Source organism: Xenopus tropicalis, chromosome 5, assembly GCF_000004195.4.
Source record: "Xenopus tropicalis strain Nigerian chromosome 5, UCB_Xtro_10.0, whole genome shotgun sequence".
Classification (NCBI taxonomy): Eukaryota; Metazoa; Chordata; class Amphibia; order Anura; family Pipidae; genus Xenopus; species Xenopus tropicalis.
Genome location: NC_030681.2, coordinates 137,519,506 through 137,542,843, shown reverse-complemented (window position 1 = coordinate 137,542,843; position 23,338 = coordinate 137,519,506). Strand labels below are relative to the sequence as shown.

General features: G+C 40.2%; 1 protein-coding gene across 6 annotated transcripts in view; it reads left to right on the top strand.

Annotated features, from left to right (window-relative positions):
• The first annotated feature begins 399 nt into the window (after positions 1–399).
• Positions 400–23,338, top strand: part of kidins220 (kinase D-interacting substrate 220kDa) — a 90,262-nt gene continuing 67,323 nt past the window's right edge. For 4 of the 6 annotated variants that reach the window (XM_012962723.3, XM_012962722.3, XM_012962719.3 and 1 more), the window contains exons 1-18: positions 400–525; positions 4,256–4,395; positions 6,014–6,112; positions 6,778–6,876; positions 8,250–8,348; positions 9,886–9,987; positions 10,668–10,766; positions 14,314–14,511; positions 15,301–15,399; positions 15,772–15,870; positions 16,250–16,348; positions 16,903–17,080; positions 17,399–17,563; positions 17,996–18,175; positions 18,472–18,637; positions 18,823–18,974; positions 20,577–20,866; positions 21,548–21,688. In XM_012962723.3, the coding sequence (XP_012818177.1) occupies positions 4,288–4,395; positions 6,014–6,112; positions 6,778–6,876; positions 8,250–8,348; positions 9,886–9,987; positions 10,668–10,766; positions 14,314–14,511; positions 15,301–15,399; positions 15,772–15,870; positions 16,250–16,348; positions 16,903–17,080; positions 17,399–17,563; positions 17,996–18,175; positions 18,472–18,637; positions 18,823–18,974; positions 20,577–20,866; positions 21,548–21,688 (2,373 nt within the window). In that variant the 5' untranslated portion in view covers positions 400–525; positions 4,256–4,287. 6 annotated transcript variants of the gene reach the window in all.

Here is a 23,338-nt window from a genome sequence, read left to right as displayed (position 1 = left end):
TCGCGTGATGAGACTTGGCGTCGTCGGCGGGCCGGATTAAAAAGGCCAAGGGGCCGGATGTGGCCCGTGGGACGTAGTTTGCCCACCCCTGCTCTAGTGCCTGTCTAAGGAGAACCCATTCTAGGGGCCCCAAATCTTGGGGATCCCTACATATATACTGGAATATTGCTTCTGCATGGATTATGAATAGCCCCCTCTGTTATTCCAGCCCTATATGAATGGTGAGGAACATGTACAAAACCAGCAGCATTACGGTTCCTGAGCATCTATTAACCTAATGTGAAGTACCAGAACCTAGGCGATCACTATGGCAACAGCTCCCCGCTCACTAGGCAACATATCCGCCTGCTGCAATAAGCCACACCCCCATGCTAGGAGCAGCCCTTACAGTAAGCCCCGCCCCATGTGTTGGAGTGAGCCTGACATGTCACATGACCTGCTGCTGCCTGCTTGTAGGACAGACAAGATGGTGGCTGTCGGCGCTTAGAATCAGCGAACGCTGCGAAGGCTGTCGGGCGGAGGAAGGTGATTCAGTTGGTGGTGTGAATGATTGATGGTGGGCTTTGGTGCTTATGAGTATAGTATTGCGCCGGTATGGTTCTGAGTATGGGGGAGGCGAGACACTGGCTTGTTTACTACAACAGGTTTCAGCCTAAAGCTTTTGTTGACTGCTGGGGTTGGCTGCTGGGCTGCTGGGCTGCTGGGAGTTGTAGTTCTGTAACTGTGGGGAGAGTGGAAGGCTGTGCTGCTGCTGACTGTATTGTGTTATTATCCCAGGCTGTAGCCTGTATCTGCTATATGCCATTGTTATAGCCCCAGCCATTGCTACATCCTGGCATGGATCATCTTTCATAGGGAAAGCAGTCCCTCGATAGGGCGTGGTTACAGCCCCAATGGCTAGTGCCACATTCATTACAAATGCCACCCAGCAGCTGGCCAGCTTTGCAGGGGATGTTTCTTGCATTGGCAGAAAGTACATTTGCACTGGGTGGGAAAGCTGATATTTAAATGACATGAATGCTACATTACACATACACTGCCTGTACAGCTGTAGTCCAACTGCAAAGTCCCATATCCTGCCACCCATGCTGGGAGTTGTAGTTGACAGCAGCAGGATTTGTTGCAGGTTGGAGTCGTATAATCCACCCCTCCTAAAGGTGGGCCCAATCTTTAGTACATTGTCTTAAAAGTTGCCATACACGGGCTGAAAAAAGCTGCCGATGGTATGTTTAGCCAGTTTATTGGCTTGTGTATGGGGCCCTCGGACAGGCCTACCTGACTGATTTGGCTGAAAAGATCTCATCATCTGGCCGACAGTGATTATACTTTTCTTCTCTTTTAAACTGATAAACACCTTGTTATCATTCTATTTATGTTTTTAATTCAGTGATATTGATATTACATTTTTGGCCCACAATTGTCTTATTTTAGTACCCGAAGGCCAATCACGTAGCGACAGTCTGTCTCTATATTATGCCTGGCATTGCCCGAGAGGGGTATGTTGTCCTCCATGAGCTCCCTAGTGGCACAGAGAGCAGAGAGAAGTAAATTGGGCCATCTAGCTCCTTCAAAGCAGAAGGATTATTATTTGAAATAATCTACTCCACCAAGCTCCAGAGCTTTTCTTGTTATCATAGTTTTGCCATGTTTCCTCCATTAGCAATTAACCCTTTTCTCTATGTAGTTATTGTGCCACAAAAGTATGCAGTGCTTAGAGTGTGTTACAGGGTAAATCATTATTATAATTAAAAAATAAATGCCTTCTTAATTCCCTTCCTAGGAGAGCCCATTGCGTTAATTTGCCCCAGACAATAGTGACACATGCTTATGTGTGTTTGCATGTGGGACCTGTGGCCCGGGACAGCCAGCTGCTTGTATGGGGTCCCCAAGGTGCAGGGAGATGGGGAGGCCAAGAAACCTTTCTCTAAGTGAAGGGGGTGCAAATCTTTCCTTTGTCTTCATGAGGCTGCTGTACGTGGTATTCGGTAAATCATGGGCATAACAGTGTCCCATATAGTAGTTTTCTAGGGGGAGTGTTACACACTCTGGTGTATTAGGGCAGTTTGGTTAGTGGTGTCTTTTGGGATAATCTGGTAAAGCCTTGCTAGGTGACTTCCCTACAGTTTGTAAAGGCGTCAGAGCTAATTTATTTAGGACAGGTTGGTTAAACTGACCATACCCATAAAGATCAGCTAGTCACCAAACAAGAAGGTATTTGCCCAGGGAAGCATAATTGAGGCCTGTTTGAAGAGGACCGTATCAACATGCTGATGTGGTCCTTACCCAATTAGATTTTTAAACTTGCCAAATATCTCTTGGAAGAGCCCATTCATGGCAGATAAGCTGGCAATTTGGGCTGTAGGGGCTGAATAGGTATATTAAAGGTGGCCACACACGTGGTGATCTGCGATCTTTGGTCACACGAAAGATCGTCAGACCCGCCACTAACCTTCAGGGCTTAAATGGCAGATAAGGAGGTAGAAACAATAGAATTTCTACCTCCTTCTGCCGATTCAGCCCTGACGGCAGATTTTGCTCAGGTGCCTTCTATGGCGCCCCCGATCAAAATCTTTTGACCTGGCCGATAGCCATACACGCACCGAATTCCATACACGCACCGAATATCGTACGAAACGAGGTTTCGTATGATATTATTGGTGCATGTATGGCCAGCTTAAGTCTGCTGCTTTATGGCCGGCTTTATTTTCTAATTTCATATAAAAAAAGTGTACTTTTCGAAGGTAAATGTGGCTGTTTCCAGCAAGTCAATATAATACAGTGTAATTTCCTACTCATATGCTAAAATGTAAGGGGTTGTTCACCTTTGAGTTAACTTTTAGTATCATGTAGAGAGCAATATTTTGAGACAATTTTGCAATTGGTCTTTTTTTATTACTGGTAGTTTTTTTTTAAATTATTTTACTTTTTGTTATGCAGCTCTTCAGTTTGGAATATCAGCAGTTATCTGATTGCTAGGGTGCTATTTATCTCAGTTATCTGGGAGTGGTTTAAGAGAGACACTGATATATTAATAGTAGAGGGACAAATAGAAAGATAAGTAATAAAAAGTAACAATAGCAATAAAACTGTAGCCTCACAGAGCAATAGTTTTTTGGCTGTCAGTGACCGCCATTTGAAAGCTGGAATGAGGCACACAAAAAAGGCAAATAATTAAAAAACAATACAAAATAAAAAATAAAGACCAATTGAAAAGTTGCTCAGAATATAGTTGCTCAGTAATATTTAATATAACATATTAAAACTTAACTTAAAGGTGAATAACCATTTTTATAGGATATAAACACAATATAAAATGTCGTCTTGTAATGCGGTTTTACTAATCTAGCTGCTTTATGGAGTTCAGGATTCTGCTACATTTCTCACCATTTACAGAACAAACAAGGTTTGCCACGGTGAATGTAAATCCTATTTAATCTTTCAGTAGGCAGAAATCCTTGAGAAACTCTGTAGCCATATATTATAGAAACTGGGGGTGGGGGGTGTTAGTGGTGCCTGATTCCAGAAAGACTTGATAAAAAACTATATTCCTGGCTTGCTAATATATTAAGGTTTCTTCAGCATTAAGAAATTAAATCTTCATAGAAATGTACGCATTTTCACAGTAAAAGGGGATATTTGACCAGGCGCTGTTACTTCTATCCTTGTAAAATACTAGGACTTTTTTAAGGTATTGGTCCATGTATGGATAAAAGCTGTCAAACAGGTCCCCTCTTGACCAAGCTGGTAGCTTATTGGCTGTTGTATGGTTCACCTGAAGCCTCACTGGTATATGGCTAACGAATTGGCTATTTAGAATCAAGATTGATATCCCTACACCCCAATGATGGCCTTTAGGTCAAAATAACCCTATTTGGCCTTGTGTGCTGGTAGCCAGACACGTGGGAGTTCTGTAGCTTTTAATAGCATGATGTGCTAGTGTGTCCTTTGTATTTGCATTATAAACAAAGTGAATAACGCTTGGTACAAGTGTAGCTACTGTTTTCTGCTAAATACTGGTGTGTGTTTTTACTTGGAAATGTTTTGTAACAGTTGAATTTTATATTCATGAGATTAAAACGTTCCGCCCTGAGAGCACTATAAAATTAAATCTCCTCATTTTATTTCCTCCTGTGTCCCATTTATGTGGCTGAGCAGCCCATAAAATTCAATTAAGTGTAACTACGCCATTGCTTGATTATTAAAAGTCCTTATTCAGTTATCCTAACGCATGTTTTTTTTTTTGTTTGTTTTACAGCTTTTTTCTGAATTTCAACTTTATCGAGGGAAATGGCTGGCTTGGGTCCTCAGAACCTGCTCGCCTATGTGGAAGAGGGCAATATTGCCGCTCTAAAAACTCTTCTGGAAAAATGCAAGGACGTTGATGAAAGGAATGAGGTAATTCATATTATGGCTTTTAGTAGCTCCACAAGGCACATTTAAAAGTCATGTGATATAAAGTTGGCACACTAAAAGCAACATTTTATTTACCGAATAAGACAGTTATAGCTATTTCTCTATACAGCCCCCAAGGGCCATGGCATACATCGCTTTTTGGTAGTTGCTATTTGCCCATGATTGCTTTCTATTCAGTTGAATTGTAGATGCCACAGGTATATCAGATATACAATAACCTGTTAAATGTCCCATCCAGCTGAGGCATTCTGGGACAAGTAGGGTTTCTCTTACTCACACAGAAAGCCAGTAGCCTACATAAGAGAACAGGCGGGCAACAAGGGGAAAAACAGCTGCAGGGTAGTATTGATATTCATTGACAGAATTAATGGGCATATGAAATCATATTTCAGCGGATATATGCAAGGGTAGTAAGACTTGAGGTGTCAATGGTGGGTGGGAATATAATGATATAACTATGGGTGTATGTTCCACCTACAAAATATAACGTGGCTTTATAACAGAAAGCTTAATACTGCAACTTGTATTAGTTTAATCTAACTGTGGGATACCATGTGATCTTTTTATATTGCTACCCCTGCAGTTGTAGCCTGCCCCAGATATACTTGGTGTTAGGAAGTAAAGTCTGAGAAAATACAACTAGGTCTGACATATATAGCATAGGTAATTACTGATATTCAGGTTTGAAGGACTAACACTTAATGCCTATGGGGCCAGGGGCTAAGAATGCGTGGTCATGACTGCTCACGCTGTTACTCAGTTCAGTGAAATCAATTTGATTTTTACCAGGAGACCCTGAGTTGCTTAATTCATACCTTTTGCATGGCTGGCAGAAAGGGGCTTGGTAAAGAGAGGGTACCAGAGAGAAGTAGATGGTGGGGCTTGTAAAAGGCAGGATTGGACTGGGCTGGCGGGGTGCTGTGAGGTGGGACCAGCTGACCCAGGGCCGCTGCCTGTGTGGGATCTAAGTCTCCCTGTACTAGGCTGGATGAGTGGTTAGCAGAGGGGTATGAATATTTTCTGAAAAGAGTAAAACTAGATATTAAAGGATAAAATAATATGTTCTATTTGAGGTTTATTGGAAAACATTGTTCTAGAAACACATTCTATATCTGTACTTCTTGCTCTACAGAATGTAATGCAACTCTTGATATGATGAGGTAGGGTTATGCTGAATCTCACATTAGGCTGATGCCAGACGTGGCGTAGGGCTGATATTTTCGGCAAGCGGAAAAACTCTTGGCGAAAATACAGCCCTACGCCTGCTACTTGTGCCTGCACCCGAATGAATGAGATACGCTCGGGTGCAGGCACATGTAGCCGATATACGCATGAAAACGCAAGATAATGCAAAGTCTCCCGTTTTCATGCGTATATCGGCTACATGTGCCTGCACCCGAGCGTATCTCATTCATTCGGGTGCAGGCACAAGTAGCAGGCGTAGGGCTGTATTTTCGCCAAGCGTTTTTCCACTTGCCGAAAATATCAGCCCTACACCACGTCTGGCATCAGCCTTGATGATATGATATGGGCCAGTTGCTGCTAACTTCACCTGCATACACTTTAGCTAACAGCTTTATGTCACCATGTGTTTCTACAGAATGGGCAGACTGCATTGATGCTGGCAGCTGAGCAAGGCAACCTCGAAATAGTTCAAGAGCTGCTCAGAAACAGAGCCAACTGCAACCTTGAGGATGTTGTAAGTCTTCTAACACTTGGCCAGATATGGGTTATATGTCTAATGGAGAGGCCATAGGTTATTTTGGGCCACCAGACCGTTATAGCTATAGGAGTCATTTGTTTTGCATTTTATGATGCCTAGTTGATTAAGGAATGTTTATGTAAAGTTTCAGGGGAATAAATTTCTTTTTATATTTCCCTTTTTTTTATTTTATATTTTACGATATCATGATATAAGCAGTTTTACACTATAATATCTTAACTATGTTACAGGAGTGCCCCCTGCTGAAAATGTTTGTCAATGGGTTTTCTGACATTTTTCTGACCGGTTTTATTACTCTAGTCACTTAGAGCTGATATATATTGTATTCACTATGCTCTTTGTATATACTTTTGCTTACCATATTGCTGCAGCGATGTACATGTTATTCAGAAACAAGATGAGCTATTTCTTTGGCATCCTATAATTTTCACAATGGGTGTACACTGTCATTACCCAAATACCAAGGTAGGCAGTGTTTACTTTTAGAGCTTCAGTACACATTCTATGGAGAGCTTCTTCCCCAACATTTAATATCTCTCTAATGTCTACTTGGTACGATCATCTGGTAGGTGGGTTTCCAACATATCTGCCATCTTCTCAGCTCCTAGAACTTTGTGGTAATCTGGCATTCTCTTTCATAGGATAACTGGACTGCACTCATTTCAGCTGCTAAAGAGGGACACTTGGAAATTGTGAGGGAACTACTCAGCTACAATGCCAATTTGGAGCACCGAGATATGGTATGCTGTTTTCTACTTGTTGTCTTGATAGAACTTGTTAGAGTTCAATCCCCAGGAGGTGGAGGAACAGTCCTGCTAGTGTTTTTTACAACAGCTACTATATATTCCCAGCACCATACTTTAAATATACGGGTGAGAGTGGGCAAACCCCAATTCCCTGTCCATAGTGTGGGAGAAGAGGATACCACAATTTCTTTTTCATTATGTGCTGTTTGTCTATCTTCTGTAGACCTGCCAGACATTGTTTGTATAATTCTGTTACTTCATACAATATACAGTTTTCATCTTTTGTTAGATATTGTTAGGTTGAAAAATGACAGTCCATCACCTTAATGCCTATAAATAACCTGCCTAACTGCTAGCTGATCCAGAGAAAGGCAAAAAAAAAAACCTGAAGTCTTTAATTTACTGTAGAGGGGAGAATATTTCCTTCCTGACTCCAAAATAGTAGTTGGACCATTCCGACATCAGCCTGTACAAGGGGCTATTTTTGATAACCCTGTATTTCTTTACTTACTAAAAAGCCAACCAACCCCTTCTTGAACTTATCAGGGAGAGAATTCCACTCACTTTAAAAACCATTTACGAATATTAAGATGGGACCTAACCCGTGTCATCTGCAAACATTGATACGTTACTTACAATGGCCTCACCCAAGTCAAATAGAAGTGGACCCAACACAGAGGGCTGTACAGATCCTGCTGACTCTGGGCAGATGTCCCTTTTGCCCTGCACTGATGGCTATAGCACACTGTCTGTTGCTGCCATCTGGCAGAAAGCACCAATGGCAAAAATGCCCCTTTTCGCCTGTCCTCACTTCTGATGGTAGTAAATAAAAAGTGCTTTATAGGATTCACAGGAGTGGGAAAAGTGGAGAGGGTTGTTTTGACCACCACCACTGTTCTCTTCCAGCGGCAGTCAAAATGCCAGTGAGCCATAAGCCCAATATTGCCTGTAAGTGCAAGAATACATACCAAACCTGCTTTATTGCACCCTGTGCAAACCGTCCAAGGAACATAGGCGAGGTTCTTTAACTGTTTTTTAATAACAGGTGGTGATTATTTTAAACTCTGTATTAGTGCTATTGGTATTCAGATAAATATTACTTAAGTGCTTAATGAAGAAAAACAAAGCTGCTGTCACTTTCTAAATTGCTATGCACCTTGACCGACAAATACACTTTCTAATGATTGAATCACTAACTTTGTGCTGAGTGAATAAAGATGGAACAAGCTATAGAAGTGCCATGTTAGCAGGATTCAACAACACCCCTATAGGGGTATTTGTGGGGTAAAAGTCCTGATAATGCATTTCTCTAGTCTTTAAAAGCAAAATTGTTTTTGTCTGCCTGATTGCCCTTTCCTTATTTCCAGGGAGGATGGACGGCCCTTATATGGGCATCTTACAAAGGCAGCATTGATGTGGTGGACCTTCTGCTGTCAAAAGGCGCAAATCCAAACATAACTGGGCTGGTGAGACATCTTGATTTTTGGGTTGTTTGTAGTTGTTCTGGTGGTAGATTAAGAACATTGTATATACAGCCTATTCTATATTGTACAGCTGAGCAAAATTAGACATTATTCTGTTTTTTTTTTTTTAATTTTCCTTGGTGATCCTTGTAGAACACCCCAGCTAAAGCAAGCCATATGGCAGCTACCACTTAGGTATTTATACAGATATGCAGAGTAGGCATTTGCTGCACATGCAATACACCCTTATACTTTACTTTCTATTTAAAGTGGTGGTTTACCTTCTAGTTAACTTCTAGTATCTCACAGAATGGCCAATTCTAAGGAATTTTTCAATTGGTCTTCACTTTTTATTTTTTATTGCTTTTAATTATTTGCCGCCTTCTGATTCTTTCCAACTTTCAAATGGGGGTCACAGACCCCAAGCAGCCAAAAAACTATTGCTCTGTGAGGCTACAATTTTATTGTTATTGTTACTTTTTATTTTTTGTTTTTCTATTCAGGTTCTCTCCTATTCATAAGCAGTCCCTAGTTGCTATGGTAATTTTAACCCTAGCAACCAGAAAACTGCTGAAATACCCAACTGTACAGTTGCTAACCAAAAAGTAAAAAAAACATAGGACAAATTGCAAATTCTTTTCAGATATACTCTTCGTCATACTAACAGTTACATGTTACATGTTACAAGGGATCAACCCCTTTAAAGGTAAAGAAACATGAATTTTACTGAATTTCTAGATATGGAATATATCATGTTCCATTTTACTCAAAGAAGACAGAAGCAGGAAAAATAAAATCTCCCCCCCCCCCCCCCCCCCCAAAAAAAAATATACAAAAGAAAAACAGCTTTCTCATTTCTAAAGTCACTTTGTCCAGGGAACTAAGCTTGAACAAGTCATAGTTTTATATTTGTAGATTGAATATTTTGAATATTAAGACTTTTCAGCTGAATTACTCCCATTATAGTGTATGTGCTGATATTTATTCCATGAACCGTTCCATCAGAGTGGCAGTGATTTAACACCACTACGCAAGTCCTGTGGCTCCATAGCTGAATAAATCCCTGGCTTACTGAGAATGCAACAGAGAGTTTAATTCAACTAAAGGGCCAGAAGTTGGGGCTTTGGGGTTTAGTACGAGTTTTGTTGTTCCATATTAGAAGCTGTCTGCTTGTCCTCTGCTGTCAGGCCTGTTTGGGACCTGCTGTGTATTACTCAAAACCACCAGTATTCTTTGCAACCGCAATTATATTTAACACATCGTAATTCTTCTTTTGGTTCCATAACAAATATTATTTTGGGGCAGAGGAATGTACAGTCAGTGGGATAAATAATGGAAACAAACTGACTCATTCATGCCACAAAACATCCCGTCAAGTTCATGATTGAGATAGCTGGAGCTCCTGTGGAAGCTAAATTGTGGTCATAATTATATTTTGTTAGATGAATGTTTTTCTCCTTAAAGGCAAACATGTTTTTTTAATATCTTAATAAGTCAGAATCTTTAACCATGATAATAAGCACTTGGGCTTTTTTCTCAGCAATACAGCGTCTACCCAGTTATTTGGGCTGCCGGCCGAGGTCACTCTGACATTGTGAAACTCCTCCTTCAATATGGGGCAAAAGTCAACTGTTCAGACAAGGTAGGTGTGTGCACGGCTGTTTCGGTTGCTTATGAGGACTGTCAGATAGGATGCTGCATGCAACATGAATTTAAAATGAAACCATATAGTTGCAGACATTTTAAACAAAAAAATGAAATATAAACACTTGGAGGCCCATTTAGCAACATTGTGGTTTTAGAGTTTTTTTGAAACCACGACTAAACTCCTTTCCATAAAAACCACGAATGTCTAGTCATTTATTAAAGTATCTAGATTTTAAAAGCATGAATGAAAAAAAAAAAGGACTCGCAAAAACCTAAAAACAGTGACTTTTTTCATATTGTACAAAAACCTCTAAAACCATGAAGCAAAGAAAGACCTTCCAAATGTAGAATGGATATCTTCCATTGACTTCTACATGATCTCAACAGGTTTTAGATGGCATATTTTTTTAATTTGGATATGTCATGGTTTTGTTGCATGATAAATCGCAACAAAATTGGAATTTTGTCTCCAAAAAAAAAAAAGAAGCCTGAATGGAAAAAATCTGTTTCAGTAAGACCTTTGACCACTGTGACAGAATGCTTGCGTACGCAGTTAGACTCTCAGCCATAAATCATATTGGGAGTGCTGATTTTATTAAATGCCTTAACTGCATTTTCAGTTAAGGCATTTGTAATGAAGATCTTTGTTTATGCTTTGCTTTCTTTCCTTTGCAGTTTGGGACTACACCACTTATCTGGGCTGCAAGAAAAGGACACCTGGAATGTGTCAAATATCTTCTGCAAATGGGAGCTGATGTTGATCAGGAAGGGGCTGTAAGTACTGTTCCCCTGTATGATGCATGCAATTGCAACAGCTGTTTTGTATGGCTAGCACTACACTAGTGACTCATGTCAGCAAATTTATCTTTACCTATTTTGGTTTGTTGTGATGCTGTATTTGGGTAACCATAGTGTCACTTTCTATAAAGGTATTGCAGCATATTCAGCACATTAAAGTGGACCTGTCACCCAGACATAAAAAGCTGTATAATAAAAGCCCTTTTCAAATTAAACATGAAACCCAAACTCAATTTTTTATTAACACATCCATACCCATTATATAAGCATTTAAAAATCCCAGCTGTCAGTCATATATTGCCTGCCCCACCTCTATATGCCTTAGGCATAGAGGTGGGGCAGAAAGTTACTTTCACTTTCAATTCAGAACTTCTTAGGGCTCTGGTACACGGGGAGATTAGTCGCCCGCGGCAAAACTCCCTGCTCGCGGGCGACTAATCTCCCCGAGTTGCCTTCCCTCTGCCATCCCACCGGCGAACATGTAAGTCGCCGGCGGGATGGCAGACGCGGCGGCGCGATTTCGCGCAAATCGCCGAAAAAGACTCGCGAGGCTTTTTCGGCGATTTCCCGAAATCGCCCCGCCGCGTCTGCCATCCCGCCGGCGACTTACATGTTCGCCGGTGGGATGGCAGAGGGAAGGCAACTCGGGGAGATTAGTCGCCCGCGAGCAGGGAGTTTTGCCGCGGGCGACTAATCTCCCCGTGTACCAGAGCCCTTAGATGTTGCTGCACTCCTCACATTCCCCCTCCCTCCTCAGAATGTAATTGTGTAACCAGTGCATGGGCATGGGCATTAGGTCCCCTCATACTGGCACAGAAACAAGATTTTGGCAGGATGCAATGCCTGCTTTGATAACAGTGTCCACAAAATGGCACCTGCCTGTTTGCTGCAATTGTGAATTCCAAGGCTGAAGAAAAAAAGATTAAAATAATGTATGTAAAGTTTATATTGCTTGACAAACACAATAGAAAACAATTTGGAATTATTTCTTAAGATGACAGGTCCCCTTTAATGTATGTCCACTGACATTTCCCTATACTGTAAATGGCATATATAAATGTTTGGTACCATATCCTTTTTAAGCTTGTCAGTTAATTACTTGGCTTGCCCCATCTGGTAAATATTTGGGGGGAGTGGTCTACCCCATTTATTAGAAATAAGGCAGATGTAAGTCATATACAGGTCCTTTTCAAAAAATTAGCATATTGTGATAAAGTTCATTATTTTCTGTAATGTACTGATAAACATTAGACTTTCATATATTTTAGATTCATTACACACAACTGAAGTAGTTCAAGCCTTTTCTTGTTTTAATATTGATGATTGTGGCATACAGCTCATGAAAACCCAAAATTCCTATCTCAAAAAATTAGCATATTTCATCCGCCCAATAAAAGAAAAGTGTTTTTAATACAAAAAAAGTCAACCTTCAAATAATTATGTTCAGTTATGCACTCAATACTTGGTCGGGAATCCTTTTGCAGAAATGACTGCTTCAATGTGGCGTGGCATGGAGGCAATCAGCCTGTGGCACTGCTGAGCTGTTATGGAGGCCCAGGATGCTTCAATAGCGGCCTTAAGCTCATCCAGAGTGTTGGGTCTTGTGTCTCTCAACTTTCTCTTCACAATATCCCACAGATTCTCTATGGGGTTCAGGTCAGGAGAGTTGGCAGGCCAATTGAGCACAGTAATACCATGGTCAGTAAACCATTTACCAGTGGTTTTGGCACTGTGAGCAGGTGCCAGGTCATGCTGAAAAATGAAATCTTCATCTCCATAAAGCTTTTCAGCAGATGGAAGCATGAAGTGCTCCAAAATCTCCTGATAGCTAGCTGCATTGACCCTGCCCTTGATAAAACACAGTGGACCAACACCAGCAGCTGACATGGCACCCCAGACCATCACTGACTGTGGGTACTTGACACCGGACTTCAGGCATTTTGGCATTTCCCTCTCCCCAGTCTTCCTCCAGACTCTGGCACCTTGATTTCCGAATGACATACTTTGGACCACTGAGCAACAGTCCAGTGCTGCTTCTCTGTAGCCCAGGTCAGGCGCTTCTGCCGCTGTTTCTGGTTCAAAAGTGGCTTGACCTGGGGAATGCAGCACCTGTAGCCCATTTCCTGCACACGCCTGTACACGGTGGCTCTGGATGTTTCTACTCCAGACTCAGTCCACTGCTTCTGCAGGTCCCCCAAGGTCAGGAATCGGTCCTTCTCCACAATCTTCCTCAGGGCCCAGTCACCTCTTCTCGTTGTGCAGCGTTTTCTGCCACACTTTTTCCTTCCCACAGACTTCCCACTGAGGTGCCTTGATACAGCACTCTGGGAACAGCCTATTTGTTCAGAAATTTCTTTTTGTGTCTTACCCTCTTGCTTGAGGGTGTCAATGATGGCCTTCTGGACAGCAGTCAGGTCGGCAGTCTTACCCATGATTGCGGTTTTGAGTAATGAACCAGGCTGGGAGTTTTTAAAAGCCTCAGGAATCTTTTGCAGGTTTTTAGAGTTAATTTGTTGATTCAGATGATTAGGTTAATAGCTCGTTTAGAGAACCTTTTCATGATATGCTAATTTTTTGAGATAGGAATTTTGGGTTTTCATGAGCTGTATGCCACAATCATCAATATTAAAACAAGAAAAGGCTTGAACTACTTCAGTTGTGTGTAATGAATCTAAAATATATGAAAGTCTAATGTTTATCAGTACATTACAGAAAATAATGAACTTTATCACAATATGCTAATTTTTTTAAAAGGACCTGTATAGGCGTGTAAACTAGAGGGTGTGCATCTACTGACGGCAGAAAAAAATACTCATCACTCTTTCTCAGGGTTGGCCAAAACATTGATCGTGGTCCACCAGTTGATCCCCTGTGGATTTCTGGTGGACCACATCGAAGCTGGGAAATGCATAAGCGCGGGGCGTTTATTGGGTATGCGTACGTACGCTGCATTGCATACGTACACTGGGAGGAGTCAAAAGTCAGGGGGAAAAAGTCTGGGCACCCCTGCTCTATCTAGTTAAAATGGTCCTAGAGTCACAAGAATTCATCATCCACCAACACTTCAAGTTTAGTTATTGGCTAAGGTGATGCTATTTTTTCTAGTTTGTGGGTCCAGAGGATTTATACTGAGGTGGTCAAACAGATGTCCAGCTTTTAGCATCAATAGTAACATTGTAAAATAATGTCTTTGTGTCCAAGGGAACAGAAAGGAAACATGTTCCTTCCTCATCTAGTCTAAGGGCTTGCAGTCTGTAGACCTTGGCTGATCAAAAAATGTATTTATTGTAATTTAGTTATTGTAACTGGGCAAATTTTTGATTTGTGTGCAGATGGGGGTTATTTGGCCAGCAGGCAGTTTGCCACAATCAGATTTTTATTGCTTTAAACCTGTGACTTTATGGCTTGCCCACAGATCCAAGCCTTCTTGTAACTTGTTTAAAAATACATACGTGCTTTTTTTTAGTTACAGTTTGGTGGTCAGGATTAATATGATTATATTCCATTTGTGCTTCTTTTGTAGAACTCCATAACTGCCCTCATAGTAGCAGTTAAAGGTGGTTACACGGACACAGTAAAGGAGATTCTGAAAAGGAACCCTAATGTGAACTTGACAGATAAAGATGGGAATACAGCACTTACCATTGCAGCAAAGGAGGGGCACACTGAAATTGTGCAAGACCTTTTAGACGCAGGAACCTACGTCAACATCCCTGATCGTGTAAGTGTATATTCAGAACTATTAAGTAGTAGGTAAGTCCCTCTTTCTACTAAATTTTTTCCTTTAGTATATTCATATATACTATGAGCAACAAATTTATATGAAGAATCTTACACAAAGAGAAAGAAAGTTTGCCAGCGCTTAGTTTGCCTTTAAAAATAATTTTTACAAAAAATGAGGTGGTAGTACCACACTTTGGCCAAAATATGTAAGCTCACGTGCCACGTCAAGGCCCCTCATTGTACGTGAGTCCTACACTGTCTAATTACTTTGAGTCTGTGATGCAATTAAAATAAAGTCCCCCAGCAAACAATGTGACTGAGTAGTAAGACTTATTGCACCTACCTTTAGCTCAAAAAGGCTCTAGTGGAAAAGCAAGGAGCTTTTAAGCCCCAGCTCATTAGCACACACATGAAAGTGATTCATTGGTTTAAAGGCTACATAGCAGCTAGAAGCAAAATTTGGCTACAATTTGTACACAAAACACAGAAAGAAATCGCCAGCGCTCGGTCTAACCCACGCTGTAGCGTTGACCAGCTGCTAGAAACACACTATTGTGCCAGCGCTCGGTCTAACCCACAATCTGGAGTTGACCAGCTGCTATAAACGATAAAAAGCCATTAATTATACACAAAGAGAAAGAAAGTTTGCCAGCGCTTAGTTTGCCTTTAAAAATAATATAAAGAATCTTGTCTTGGTTATAGAGACCAGAGAAATAGTAGCTGTCTTGATGATTTCTACCTGCTTTGGAATTGCATAGAAGTAGGCTGATTTTTTTTTACTTTGCAGAATGGAGACACTGTTTTGATTGGCGCAGTTCGAGGTGGGCACGTGGAGATCGTTAGGGCCTTGTTGAACAAGTACGCCGACATTGACATCAGAGGACAGGTAAGGACATTCTTATGTTTCTATGCTTACTGGGAAGCAACCTTCCAAGTTCTGTAAATTGGATTGAAGTACTTTTGTTGTCATAAAAACTTGCTGCATCAGGTTTATTTCTGCTAAATGATACACATTTGTCATAAGTATGTATACAATCTGTCTTTTTGGTTCATGAATTCTGCACTAAAACAGATTTCAAGTCATGAGCCACTACCCGGCCATATTGGCCTCCCGTGACAATTTTATTTCTCTCACTGCTTTTTTTTTTTTTTTTCATACCTTAACAGTGTAGAATTCATTTAACATTATGTGACTTAAGATATGTTCCTGTATTTTATATTGCAGATTGTAATTTTTGCCTTTTTGTATATGGTTTAGGATAACAAAACAGCCTTATACTGGGCTGTGGAGAAAGGCAATGCCACTATGGTGCGGGACATCCTGCAGTGCAACCCCGACACAGAGTTTTCTACCAAGGTAAAGTCTCTCTTTATAGTAACAATTAGGCCCACGGGAGCTACTGTCTCAGGGCAATGTGCCTCTGCTGCGGCCTTCACACCCCTTTCCCATGCGTAGATTAAACTTCAGCGCATCAGGGGAGGGAGACTGGCGGCTCGGGGGTGCATCTGGAGGGTATTGGGTCTGGGTCTCCGGGGCCCACCGGGTTTTTCCTGGTGCCCCGATGGCCTGGTCCCACCGTGGTAACAATCTTTATCCCAGACATTCCAGAGTTCTTATATATTGACATCTGAAAGGATAACTGATCTGAGATTTAGTATGACAATATCACTTTTTATACACAGCATGCAGGGATGGGAGCTGTAGTTCTGATGCACATTTTTCTGTTTATGCATAGGATGGAGAAACTCCGCTTATAAAGGCAACAAAGATGAGAAGCATTGAAGTGGTGGAGCTTTTGCTTGATAAAGGAGCTAAGGTTTCTGCAGTTGATAAGGTAAACCTTGCAGTGAGGGGTTATTACTTTTAAAGTCAGAACTTACTGATGATGTGATTTATATGCAGAAGCAAGCTACTCCAGTTTATACATAATGTTTACCTCAGTACCTTTTAATGTTGTGTGTTTTAAAGATACTGCATAGGGAATATAAATTCTGCAACTTTTATCAATGCATAAAGCAAGAATATTTTTCTTAGACTGTTGTGTGCAGGCACCATGGGGTTAAAAGGCCCTTAGCTGAAGAATAGACACAAAAGTTTGCTGGTTTTATTGCCTTGCTTGCAGCTGAAGTCAGGGGCATTGTACATGTTGCTTTCTAAGGCCCCATACAAGTTAATTAAGATGGTTGCATATTTATATTTTATCTATAAAATTTGGTAAATTCCATAGTACTTTCCAGATATTAGGCTTTATTTACATTAGTTTCTGCCTCAGTGGAGCCTTCACTCGAATATCCCTATCACATTACACGCCAGTTTTTTTAAGCAAAATCCTCTTTATTAACTGCTTGATGAATTTAGCACATCTTTATGTATTTGTTGCTTTTCCAGAAAGGAGACACTCCCCTTCATATTGCAATCAGGGGAAGAAGCCGAAAGCTTGCAGAGCTTTTGCTTCGCAATCCCAAGGATGGAAGATTGCTGTACAGGCCTAACAAGGCAGGAGAGACCCCTTACAATATAGATTGCAGCCATCAAAAGAGCATCCTGACTCAGATATTTGGTGCTAGTGAGTATCCTTGCTTTTTTGTAATGGCTTTCTGTTGGTTGCTCTAGTAAGATCTGCTTAAATTACATTTATGCCTTGTGAATGTATTAGGCTTAATTAATTTCCCTTTTTTGAGCCATAGGTAAGCATTAAAATGAGATGGATATCACTGCACAACCAGTTAAGTTGCTGAAGAAGTAGTGAAGCAGGGTTAGAATATGGAACTTTTATATGAGGTTCTTAGTTGGACATATATGTTTCTGTTGTAGAGATCTTGTGTATCTAAAACAATATACAGTTCTTGTGTGGAGGCTTCACTTTTTTTGTTCTTTCCTGCAGGACACCTTTCCCCCACAGAGTCTGATGGCGATATGCTTGGGTACGATCTGTACAGCAGTGCTCTTGCTGATATTCTCAGTGAGCCCACTATGCAGCCCCCAATCTGTGTTGGACTGTACGCTCAGTGGGGAAGTGGAAAATCATTTCTGCTTAAAAAGCTTGAAGGTAAAATTACATTTGACATATAAAACCTTTATACTTAAAGAAAAGTGGTTTGGACCCAAGTACCTTCTGGTTTGTGCAGCACATCGGCTCTATGGAATTTTGTTTGACAAATTAACAAGCAACACAGTAATTAGCCTGTCATTGGCCCAGCCTACATATATATGTGTATATTTTAAAGGGACAGTGGTCTCAAGTATTGAGCCTCTGCTGTTCTCATTGACTAAAAGTATGGGATAGAAATAATGCATTTACCAAACTCGACATTTATTATTACTAGTATGTTAGCATTTCCCTTAACTCATTAGGAGGAACCTAATTTCATACACTTCAGGCCTGGAACCCAGTACGTGTGTATAAATTCAGGCCAATGGCAAATCAGAGGTTTCAGTGTCCTTATAGGTGCGCAAATAATTTGCTGTCTTTTTTCTTTAGATGAGATGAAGACTTTTGCAGGCCAGCAGATAGAACCTCTGTTCCAGTTCTCTTGGCTCATTGTGTTTCTTATCCTGATGCTCTGCAGTACCATAGGATTGCTGCTTTCATTTACAGTTGATCCAAAACTGGGCATATCTGTGGCTCTCAGCTTGTTGACTGTACTCTACATATTCTTTGGTGAGTTTAGCCTAGGAATGAAATGGTCTTTTTAATTTCACCATGGCTTTCTTTTGTTTAAAGGGGTGCTATTTAATGTGTAACTTGTGTATTACATGAAGGGTTGGTTTCTTTTATGCTGTAATCCTGGTATGTGGGGTTGAAGGTGCTTAGGCTGCAGATAATGGAGCATAATATAATTCCCCACCCATATTGTTGCACGCTGCCCACATCTGATCTAGAATGTTGCTGAGTTAACTTTGGGCATAAAATAGGTATTTTCAGACATCCATATTTAAAATTCTCCCATCCTGCAGCTGCTGTCTACTTTGGAGGAAGACGAGAAGGAGAAAACTGGAACTGGGCTTGGGTGCTAAGTACTAGACTGGCAAGACAGATCGGATACCTTGAACTACTTCTAAAACTCATGTTCGTAAATCCACCAGAACTTCCTGAGCAAACCACTAAAGCTTTGCCAGTTCGGTAAGACTTTTTTTTTTTTTTTTCTCTTGCACTTAATTATTTATGGATCTTGAAATTTCTGCCAGTTGTAAACATATTAAAGTCCAAAACTTTGCATCATGTTGTAACATAAAAAGAAATGACCCTTTAGATATACCATACCTGTTGCGTTATACCAATTAACCTGTGTTTTTTCATTCATCCAGGTTCCTTTTCACTGACTACAATCGACTCTCTAGTGTAGGGGGAGAAACATCCATGGCTGAAATGATAGCCACGCTCTCTGATGCATGTGAGAGGGAGTTTGGTTTCTTAGCCACACGGCTCTTCAGAGTGTTTAAGACAGAGGAAACACAAGGTGAGAGGGTTGTGGTGCTGGCTTGGTCTCTGGGGAAAATTAAAATAGTGACCATATACTGAAATGTTATAACACTGCATTAATACTGATTTCTTAATATGAGGTGGTTAATCCAGTCACCCAATAGCTGTGGCGTGCAATAGGCAGCACTCTTTCATAATGGGATGATTCTGTGGGTAAATAAGAGCTTTTTATTTGTGTGTTTTAAATTCTTTTTGAACAGTACCTTCCTCTCTTTGATTGGTCCTTTTCTGTCCCCTGTCCAGACTTACAGCAGGAGGAAGGTGCATATTTTGGTTGTACAGTTACAAAGTATACAAAGTGACATACATAATAAGTAACATAGTAAGGTTGAAAAAAAGTTGCACATCCATCAAATTCAACCTTTTGTGTCTATAAAACCTGCCAAACTGCTAGCTGATCCAGAGGAAGGCAAAAAAAAAATCCATCTGAAACCTCTCTAAGTTGCCTCAGAGGGGTAAAAAATTCCTTCTGACTCCAAGATGGCGCTCGGACCAGTCCCTGGGTCAAATTGTAATAAGAGCTATCTCCCATAACTCTGTATTATCTCACTTGCTAAAAGCCATCCAACTCCTTCTTGAATTAATCTAATTTATCTCCTGTGCATATTGTATATAATTTATATTTGGGTTAAATATAGAGTGCTCTCCAACCTTTTATTTATTTATTTATTTTTGGAGAGGTTGACAGGGGCCATACAAATTCTATGAAGAATATTATTTGAAGAGGCGCAGATACATTTGAAGGATAAGTAAATCTTAAAATAAGTAAAAATTGATGCGTGTGCTGTTCTAAGGGGAATGTGTACTGTTAGTATAAATGCATTTTGTTACAGCAACACCTGCTGGTCTGTTTCCAACCACAATATAGTAGAGGAAATTGTCAGGTGAAAGAGCGCCAGTGTGATTTTTCTTCTGGCTAGGAAAAACACTAGAAACCTTAGATAATTTTGCTCACATCTTTTCTAACCAGCCCTCTTTCCTTCTGCTGACAGGTAGCTATGTTGTAACAAAATTCATTCATATTAACAGTACAGATTCCCCCGAATATCTTCCATTTTAGAAAAAACTAAATGTGATTTTCAAAAGTGCTTAGAATAGCACTCTCTTCAATTTTACATTCACATAATGTTAAGGTTCACTTATCCTTTAAACAGGCCAGTCCAAATAAAGCAGATGTTTCGCAAGTAACACTTGCGCTACTGAAAGCGGAAAGGAAGTTCTCTTATTGGGGTGTGTCCTTATGTGCAGCTGTTTGGGGAGAACACCAGATATATATGTGTGTGTGTGTATATATATATATATATATATACTTCCAGCAAAGGTAGCACACCACAAACAGTGAGGAGAATGCCCGGGTGCTCATGCAAAAAATCCAAATAAAAGTGCAAGAGAGGCCAGCACTCACGGGGCTTTTAAAGAGCTTTTAAAAAGCCCCGTGAGTGCTGGCCTCTCTTGCACTTTTATATATATATATATATATATATATATATATTATGCATTATTTGGTAAAACTGTAAATTAATCAAACCTATTTATGGTTCTTTTGTAAATATTTTTATAAATATATATTATATTTCAGGAAAGAAGAAATGGAAGAAGACTTGTTGTCTCCCCTCCTTTGTAATCTTCATTTTCATTATGCTGTGTATCTTTGCCGGCGTTCTCCTGCTGGCGATCTTTAAAGTGGATCCCAAGAATATGACTGTGAATGCCATCCTTATTGCTGTGGCTTGTGTGGTGGGCCTAGTGTTTGTGCTAAATTGCCGCACGTGGTGGCAAGTGATGGATTCTATACTTAACTCTCAGCGCAAACGGCTCCACGGTGCCGCTTCCAAACTGCACAAACTGAAAAGCGAAGGATTTATGAAGGTAAAAATATCACCACATAACACAGGCACAGAGACTCGGGCAGACCTTCACATCTTTATAAGTCCAAATGTAGAAATAATCATTGAGCATATAATAAGCCTTTTAATTTATAGGCTGGTAATCCTACCATGCCCCCACGTTCCAATATAACATGAGGATATGTAGAGTGAAATTGATAACTCTTCTGTTAAAGGAACAGTAACACCAAAAAATGAAAGAGCTTTAAAGTAATAAAAATATAATGCACTGTTGCCCTGCACTGGTAAAACTGGTGTGTTTGCTACAGTAACACTACTATAATTTATATAATAAGCTGCTGTGTAGCCACTGGGCAGCCATTCAAGCTGGAAAAAAGGAGAAAAGGCACAGGTTACATAGCAGATAACAGATAAGTTCTGTAGAATACAATAGTGTTTTATCTGTTATCTGCTATGTGCCTGTGCCTTTTCTCCTTTGAATGGCTGCCTCCATGGCTACACAGCAGCTTATTTATATAAATTATTGTAGACTTTCTGAAGTAAACACACAACTTTTACCAGTGCAGGGCAGCAGCACATTATATTTTAGTTACTTTTATACACTTTCATTTTTTGGTGTTACTGTTCCTTTAAAGGTTATGTGCTGCATCCATACATATTGTATATTTTCAGTGCAGTAATGGGTTCTTCTTTTATTTCTTAGGTTTTGAAATGGGAAGTAGAGTTGATGGCTAAAATGGCAAAAACCATAGATAGTTTCACCCAAAACCAGACCAGGCTTGTGGTGATAATTGATGGGCTGGATGCCTGTGAGCAGGATAAAGTTCTGCATATGCTAGACACGGTAAGTCTTTCTCTCTCCTATAGGCACAGCACAATGACCTTGCACGTTGCTGCACTTGTAGTGTACTTTCTGTGCTTTCTGCTGAAGATCTCAGTCTTTCTTTAGAGTTCACTCTTTTATAACTGTTTTGCTTTATTGACATTTTAATATGCTTATGCTTTTCTAATATTTTTATGCTTTATTCTCATAATTGTGTGAACAAGAGAGGTGCCCGACAACTTTAGGTTTATGCCCAAATTAAAAAGTAAAAGTAGTGCCAAACAAAGAATTATTTGTTATATTAACAATTGCAAATCATGCAGATGAAAAGTAAAGTTTTTCCCACCTTACGTCATGGATCTAGTAGAGCAAATTAATTATGAACAGTTCTCTTTGAAGGGTAAGAACCTATGGAACGAGTTTACTCGCCCATGATAGGTCTCTGTTATCGGGGGCGAGTAACTGCTCCGAAAAGGGTTTTAATAATAGAAGTAGCCCGTGGAAAGCCCTTCGCATTACTTCAGTTTCCAAAGTCGCGTGAAGTTGCCTGCAGGAGTAAACTTCACACGACTGAAGCAATACGAATGGCTTTCCACCGGCGACTTCTGTTGTTGCCGGGGGAAACCCTTTCAGAGCACCATGGGTTCTTACCCTAAACATTCTTAAACCAATAAGTATAGTATATATGTATTATTCATTTATTTAGTATATCATACATTGCCAGTGGTATCGGAGGTTTTATCGTACTTCTTCAATTCAAGCCCCTATTACAGATGTAGGAATTTGTAATGTATGTGTGCATGTGTTTATGTGTGTAGGAATTTGAAATATATACGTGTGCAAGTTATTCAGTACAGTTATGGTAACCCGTTATCCAGAAAGTTCCAAATTATGGAAAGGCTATCCCCCATAGACTTGATTTTTAATCAAATTATTCAAATTTTGAAAAATGATTTCCTTTTTCTCTGTAATATTGTACCTTGTACTTGATCCCAACTAAGATATTATAAATCCTTATTAGAGGAAAAACAATCCTATTGTCTTTAATGCATGTTTAAATGATTTTTAGTAGACTTAAGGTATGTATATCCAAATTACAGAAAGATCCCTTACCTGGAAAACCCCAGGTCCGAAGCATTCTGGATTATAGGTCCCATACCTGTATAAAAGTCCTTCAGACTTTTGAGAGTAAATAAGCATTCACTCCAAATCTTACTCCACACTTTGAAAACCACTGCCCTAGATTAAAAACAAGTGCTCTGTCGTGGTGCCCTATAGTACCCTTCAGTAGGTTAGCTATATATATTTTCCCATTGGTGTCTTCTGCATTATGCTTGGACTCATGGAAACTGTGCCATAATGACCAAACATGGTATTTGAATTGCTGTATCCAGCAGATATTATTATTTAGTCAGTTTAGGCCTCATTGGGATAGACTGGTGTGGTATTCTTTGCTCACCCATTATTTCTAAATGGCTGTACTGGCACAAGGCTTGTGTAGGGAGAAATGGCCAAAGCATTGGTTGCAGCAACCCTGGCATTGGTATCCAGGCCTTGCCTATTTAATGTTAGAATGTCTTCAGTTACCCACGGTTCTACCCTAACCCAACGTAATACATTCAGATTTTGTAATGTAAATGTTATCGGCTAAAAAATCTAAAACCTGGCTAT